Here is a 7,709-nt window from a genome sequence, read left to right as displayed (position 1 = left end):
CAGTTATCCTGGAGGAGATGAATGACTATAAATAATGATTTCAGGAGTTCCAACGAGACCTCACTTTTACAATTTACCTGAAAAGCTAGCCTTTCTGTCCCCAGAGCTCCTCTAACATTGAAGGGACCACTGCCTGATTTTAGACTTGAAACCTTTTTCTAAATCACTAGCCTATTTTCCCATGCTGCTGTTTGTAAAAATCTTCCCTCCTGAGTTCACAAGAAAGTATTTCAGTTTATAATCCAGCTCTTAGAAAAATGATTTCCTGACACACCTTCTGTCCCTACAACATTAAAACAAACTTTTCTTTGAAATTTCTGTAGGGTAGTTGACACAAATAACTTGGTCTTTAAAATTCACACTTCTCTCTTTGACTATCACATCTCATTCATTCAAAGATGATTTTTTCATTTCCTCTGTGATTCCCCCACATGGCTAAACAGGTGCTATTTGAAAAGAGCAAAAAGGAAGTCTCACTCCTTTATTCTGTGTATCACATTTCATAACAGTAAAAATTAGAAATCAAAACTTGGCATATTTTTGGACATGACAATAACCAACTCTGTAGGTTTACCTTGGAGATTACCTGTCTGAAGAGAGCTATTCAGATAATAAAGTCTTAAATTTCAAAACTATGACATGCGACCTGAGCATTGCTGCAGGAAAGGTACTATACCCTCAGAAGACGATTTCTTCATATCTGTAGTCCTAGACCAATGAAGCACTCACTCTCATGGTCTCACTTAATACATCAATAACTTTTACTGCCCCTACCATAATTCAACAGTGTTGGGAAAGGACAGCAATCAAAAGCCAGGCAGAGGAAGAGTAAAATAGCATAAGGAAATTTTATTTTGAAAATATGGCAAGAGTTCAAGGCACTTCAAACATTTAAATACATATAGGCCTAAAGTGAGTATGACATATAAAGATTTCCATAAATATGCAGAACTAAGCTATATTCCTCTACAGATGAATATATTCCCAATCCCTCTAACATAAATCAAATCTTAAACATTAGCTATGAATACAGATGTGCAAGCATTAATAAAAATGTGGTAATATTACACATAATTCTTCATGTGTTTAGTTACTAGAGAATATAAAAGTTGAAAATACTGTGAGTTAATTTCATTAGTTATCTTTTATATAAAAAGTTCCATAATATATCCAATAGACATAATGAATTGTAGACATTTTCTTTAGTGAGTTTTAGATGTCAGAGAGTTCTTTCATTCCTAAATCTGAAAAAAAAACCCACCAGCTTACATCCAAGGACCTTAAATAACCAAAGCCATTCCAGCTTTCTTAGCTTGAAATAATGAAAACAAAAGGAAAAAAAAAATCCAAAAATCTTTCTGGAATGGAATTTAAGAGAATTATTGCCAGCAAATTCCATATTTAGTGAATATATAAATATCTTTCAAGAAGAAGAAAGCACACATGCACAAAATCTGACCATTGGACAAAAGAGATATAATTGAGATCGTGACACTATCAAGGATATCACAGGGCTGGGGGCATGTGAGAAAAATAAACACATAAAAGCAGCCTGCTCAGGTGAGTTTACAATTCCTGAAAACCATACATAATGGAACAAAGAGATTCAATAGCAACAGAATGGCTTGATAGTGGGTCCTACATAAGTGGGAAAATGGTCAAAAGTTACAGCACTACTTGTACTGAATAGCAGCAAGGTGCTCTGCCTACTGCTTTAAGTTTTTCTGCCTTTCACACTGGGCTTCTGCTCCCTGTTTGCTGGTGAGTTCAGGCACAAGACATTTACATTCAGTTTCTGTCACTATGAAAACAGTAACAGTTAGCAGCTTAATGATAGCATGAACATGCAGGAACATTTGCCCATCACTAATCAAATGACCCTCTATGGGTAGGCCCAGGTGACGTCTTCCTTCCAAGCCGAGGTGTGCCCTAGAAAATACAAAGGAAAAAAAAGAGGAGGATGTTATTAAGAATGACTTCAGCTAGTTGAACAGGAAAGCAGTGTATTCTGGTTTCTGATGCAATGTATTCACTTTCAAACAAAAGAGCTTCATATTAAGCAAATGAGCCTTAGCAGGTCCTAAGAATAATAATGCTGGCCAAACCTCTGAACTGAGGCAGGCACTGAAGTTGGCTGAATCTTGGGGCTCCAGAATCCCTAAAAGCAGCAGAAATTTTGAAGTTATTCCTCTTCCTCCCACCAACCTCCCTTGAAGATAATTCCTCTCCAGACAAAGGCTGAGTTAATATAGGTACCACCTGTTTCCAAGGGTCATGTTTCTCATTAGTGTGAGCATGAACTGAAGCTCAAACTGGCCTTATCCCTGAAGTGGAAAAAGAGAGAAGGGCAGAGATACCACAGTCTAAATTCTCAACTAATTTTTGACAGTATTTACAAAGAAGACAACAATTGCTTCTTGGTAACAAAACAGCCGGCACACTATCTCAAGGGATTAAGGAGGTGTTGACATCTGCACTGTTTCAGGTCTGCCCTTGTCCTTGGTCAGAAGGCCCAGACCATTGAGAGAGGAGAATTCAAACATTATCAAGGACATCAGAGCATCTAGACCTTCTGAGCCCCTACCAAGTAAGAGGGAATAAACCTGGGGAATTTCAGCTCATTTCTAAATTTTCAGTATTCAACACTGACCGGTGACTGGGGTTTGGAGAAGTTAACATGGGCATAGAGAAGAACAGCTATGTCTTTGTGTCCTGCTTCCAAGGCGATAGAGAGTGCAGTGCTTCCATCCTTGAAGAAAATGGAGAAAACAAAGTCAATAGTTTGAAAGCTTTAAGAGTCTTCATCTAAATTCCGGGCTAAATCTATACCCAGAGAGAACTTAATGCAGATCACAACATAACATTCTCACTCTTTTTGTTGTTGTTTGCTAACATTCTGTTTTCTTACTCTTTTACTTTCTTTTTTAATCTGATTTTTCTTATGCAGCAAGAGAACTGTCTAAATATGTTTACACATATTGGATTTAACATATATTTTTTAACATGCATAACATATATTGGATTGCTTGCCATCTAGAGGAAGGGGTGGGGAGAAGAAGGGGAAAATCTTAAACACAAGGCTATTCAAGGGTCAATGTTGAAAAAATTATCCAGGCACATGTTTTGAAAATAAAAAGCTTAAAAAAAAACATTGTAAAAGATAAAACAAAAACAAGCAAATTAATTCTGAGCTAAAAGGGGCAGGAGAAAAAGAATCAACCAAATTCTAGCATTTAAAAGTTATGTCCAAATGGAACATCTTTGCTTTCCCTGTAAATCCAATTCCCTTCCTTAACTTCTCTATTTCATTAAGAGCATTCCAATTCTCTGATGATAAAAGTTCATTGGATGATAAAATTTTTGACTTAGTGTTAAAGGGACTTAAAAGCAAACCCCAAAATGGAAGTGTAAAGAGATTAAACCAAAATTTCTTAAACTGTGGGTCACAACCCCAAGTAAGATTGCATAAGTGAATATGGGGATTGCAAAATTATGGTTTATTATCAGTAAATGTTTGATTTGTATACCTATTTTATATATCTATATGCCAAGGTTGTGTAAAAATTTGTTGGGTTGTGAGTGGCAAAAGTTGGAGAAGTCTTGTATTAAATATCTATTTATTCAGGCTCCCCCAGTTATCGTCTGGGACAGAATTAGAATTCAGGTTTTTCTGACTTCAAGTTCACTGAATTAATCTAAATTCAAAAGTTCAGTTTTCTTTGATTCTTACAATCTCCTCTCTTCATTCCCTCACCCCATTCAATCAGTTGTTATATCCTGTTGATATTCTAACTCCTAAGCATCTTTTGCATCCACCTCCTCCCCACCTCCAACCCCCCCAAGCAATTGGGGTTAAGTGATTTGCTTAGGATCATACAGCTAGGGATTGTTAAGTGTCTGCGGCCAAATTTTAATTCAGGCTCTCTTGACTTCAGAGCTGGTGCTCTATCCACTGTGCCATCTCACTGCCCCTAGGTGTTCTTTAAATCTGGTATCTCTCACTTCTTCCTTTACCTGAGCTGTGTCTAGTGTCTGGACTATTCCTCCATGACTCATCTACACTTTTCTTAAGTCCTGTCTTCTTCAAAGGTCCACTTAGGTGTCATTTTCTCTATGAAGCCTTTCTGGATACAACCTGTTAATGTTCTTTTTTACTTCAAGTTATCTTATAATATTAATTATATATTTGTCCTTAATTTATTAATCTATATGTCACATCCTCCTGATAGCATGTAAACTTCCAGAGAGTAGGATTACTTTTTAAATTTTTATTAAGTTCCAATTATGTGTAAGAAGTTATAATAACAAATATTTGACTTGAAATGATTTGTTTGAGGAGACAATGGCATTGTTACAAATCCTCTTTTCAATCTTAAATTACCTCAGTAACATTATAAGTTATATTGATGAACAGGAATATTGATTCCTGATGGCTTATGTAAATTTGGTATTTACAGAAGTAGAGCAGAAAAAATACAGATCACAAATATCAAAAATTAAAGGGATTATAATTTATTTTCTTCCTTCTATAAAAGTTTTCAATCTCATAATATCTTATATATTTCCACACTGTTTAAAGTTTTTTCTCTTTCAAATAATGGGGATTAAGATTGATAGAAGAAAACATGCCATGACAACGTAATTCAATTTATTTTCTCCATAAGCTCAAAAAAAGGTCTCCTTGGTCATAAAAATAAACTGCCTCCTCTAGTTGCTTCTGTTTTTAATCCATTTTTTACTCTGCTACCATAATGATCTTACTTTGGAAGAGTGTGGAGTTGATCTCAACTTGCCTGCTCAAAAACTTCCAGGAAAAAAGTGGTAATTCCTTAGCCTGTATTTAAGATCTCTTAGAGTCTAGCTCCTTTGCAATCTTATTTCATGTTACTCTTCCATTTCACTAACATAATTATTTTGGTCACATATCACATCATCACTATTAAAATTAAAAGGACTCCAAGGCATGGACAATTAATTATTAACTCTCCCTCTCCTTCACATTGACAAACACTGTCAATAGTAGCCCCACCAAAGCTTTCTTATCTATTCTCCCCGGATACCACTACAGTACTGGTACACATTACCATTCTCCTGGACTACTAAAATAATTGGTCCTCCTGACTCTGTTCTCTCTGCCTTCCAATCCATTTTCACACTGTTACCTTACTTATCTTCAATATTCATAGACCTAGTCATGTTGTCCCTCTATTGACAACCAGTAAGCCTTTTATTTTTGTATCCCTACCATAATGCCTTGCACAGAGTAGGTTCATTATAAATGATAATATATAAAACATTATAACCATTATAAATGTCTGGTTAAATGAAATGTTTGATTAATAGGGACCACTGCCAGTTGCTTAGCTTCTGTTTGGCTCTGATTCATTGCCCCTATCTTGACTCCCACACCCTTTTCCTTTTGATAGATGAGGATGTAGAGGAAGTTAATTAAAGAGAGGCAAATCAATCTGAAGACTTCCTGGACATTCAGTAGGGCTCTGACAACCTTTTAACATTGTTGACACAAGTTGCCCTTCCCTGATATTAGCCTAGAAAAAAAAAAATGACAACCTCCATCGCCTGTCTGGAGAACTAGGATAGCTGGAAATATTATCTCGGCTGGGGCAGAATTAAAGAAATCTGCTGGAGGCAGTGGAAATGCCATGGCAGCTTACTTCATGCCCATAAACCCTCCAGTGACTTCCTTATCTTGCTGACTTAGGTTCTGCTAAATGGTTTGAAGTTTGAGACAAAGGAAAACGTTTTTCTTCCACCTCTTCAATGGACTTTAACTGAAATAAATCTGTAATCAAAAGCCATGATCCCCACAAACAAGCTTTTCAGAATTAGAAACAAGGAGCTGTGCCGGCCTTTCTATGCCCTTCTCAACGGACACCACCCCAGAGCTAGTCCCCTTGCTGACCCTCATCCTTGCCCTAGAATCAGATTTCAGAATTGTTTAACTTTTCTTTGCCAATGGAAAGAGGGTAGAACATCCACCAAAAAAGTATAATACCAATTAAAGTGGGGGAAGAGGCATAGTAAAGTGAAAACCAATCTGAAAATTTGGATAACTTGGGTTCAAGTCTTCTCTCTGACACATACCAGTTTTGTGATCATAGCACTACACATAACCTCAAAACAGAAACAAAACTAAAACAGATAACAAGAAAAAATAAAGTAAAAGAAAATAATCTGCATTCAGACTCTGCCAGTTTTCTCTCTGTAGGTAGAGAGCATTTTTTTAGCACGTGTCTGTAGGAATTGTGCTAATTGCAGAGCAAGTGATCCTGCAGTTTCCTTGCCAGGAGACCCCTCTGTATTAATGAGATGACATGCCCAGCTCCCCAAAAGATAAAAAATTGTGAAAAGTCCATGGGGTAGATGGGTTTAGAAAAATATGTGTTATCCATTTTGCAAGTCTTGACTTTTCTCTCCTGAACAGCCCGCTTATTACAGGTTGGCAAGTCTTAACCATTCTATTCACCTTTCATATCTGTTCTTCCCTATCCTCACTGCTTCCACCTTAGTGTAAGTACTCAATACTGCCCACCTGTAACACTGATATCCTTCCCTAACTGCTCTTCCTACCTCTTTTCTCTTTGCCCTCTATCCATTTTCACATTGTTAACAGATTAATCATTATTCATGTATCTGGTCAGGTAAGTCCTTCTGCTCAAAACTCCTCAATGGCTCTCAACTGCTTACTGAGTGAAATTCAACCTCCAAGCCCGGTCTGTGAGATTGTCTATAGTATGGTGCCACCCTAGCTTTCCAACCTTATCTCGCACTATTTTCCCCTTCTAATCTCTCCCCATCCCCTTCAATATATGCTGTGTGCTCAGGAAATGAGATTTGTTCTCTCAATTGCCTGACTCCAACCCCTCAAATCTGGTACCTAGATGAAATTGATCAGGTCTTCAAGTTCTAGCTCAACTGGCATCTCTTCCACAAAATTTGCTAAATCTCTCCAAAAGTGAGATGCCAAGAGGTTAAGTGATGGGTCCAGATGCACAGTTAATAAGTGTCTGAGGCTGGATTTGAAGCCCAGTCTTCCTGACTCCCCAGTGCTCTCTCACTACACCATCCAGATTTAATGGCTTGCATCCCCCTGCAAGAGCAATGAATCCTGGGACTGAGTCATAGTTTTCTTTAATCTCATTTAGGGTTTAGCACTTGGCTGAAGGAGCAATTGTTGACATGCCAAATAGAAAATTTATTGTACTTTGTTCTCTTGTCCTAAATAAGATCTATCTAAAGCACAACATAGAAAATTTAGATCAGAAGGGGACTCTCTGAGTCCCAATTAGTCCAACTCCCTTATTTTATAGATGGGGTGTATGACTTGTCCAACTGGATTCTAATACAGGACTTCTGACTCCAAATCAATTATCTGTTCTGCTAATGCTATGTAGGTTTCAATATCTTTCTTCTGTGTCACTGCATTTCTTTTCCCTTCTAGGAAAGAAGGTTCTCTCTTCTAAGTCTTTGTTTAACTTACATTGTCCTCCAAGGTACCATTGCACCCAGGCTGTGCCAGCAGGAGCTTAACTATTTCTACATGGCCATGCTCACTGGCACACATCAAGGCAGTAGAACCCTCATCATCCTGGATGTTGACATCTGCTCCACAGGCCAGCAGACCCTTTACCATGTCGATTCTTCCATGACTGACTGCAAGCATTAGAGCTGTCTGTCCAGCCTTCAGG

At 37.5% G+C, this 7,709-nt stretch overlaps 1 protein-coding gene across 3 annotated transcripts in view; it reads right to left on the bottom strand.

Annotated features, from left to right (window-relative positions):
• Positions 1 to 829: 829 nt before the first annotated feature.
• Positions 830 to 7,709, bottom strand: part of KANK1 (KN motif and ankyrin repeat domains 1) — a 241,521-nt gene continuing 234,641 nt past the window's right edge. For all 3 annotated transcript variants that reach the window (XM_031943918.1, XM_031943902.1, XM_031943907.1), the window contains 3 exons: positions 7,502 to 7,702; positions 2,651 to 2,749; positions 830 to 1,929 (listed from right to left, as the gene is read on the bottom strand). In XM_031943918.1, coding sequence (XP_031799778.1) covers positions 1,867 to 1,929; positions 2,651 to 2,749; positions 7,502 to 7,702 — 363 coding nt within the window. In that variant the 3' untranslated portion in view covers positions 830 to 1,866. The remainder of the gene's footprint in view (positions 1,930 to 2,650; positions 2,750 to 7,501; positions 7,703 to 7,709) is intronic.

Source organism: Sarcophilus harrisii, chromosome 1 (genome assembly GCF_902635505.1).
Source record: "Sarcophilus harrisii chromosome 1, mSarHar1.11, whole genome shotgun sequence".
NCBI classification, from domain to species: Eukaryota; Metazoa; Chordata; class Mammalia; order Dasyuromorphia; family Dasyuridae; genus Sarcophilus; species Sarcophilus harrisii.
The sequence above is the reverse complement of the archived record's forward strand: the minus strand, read 5'-3'. Positions and strand labels throughout refer to the sequence as shown.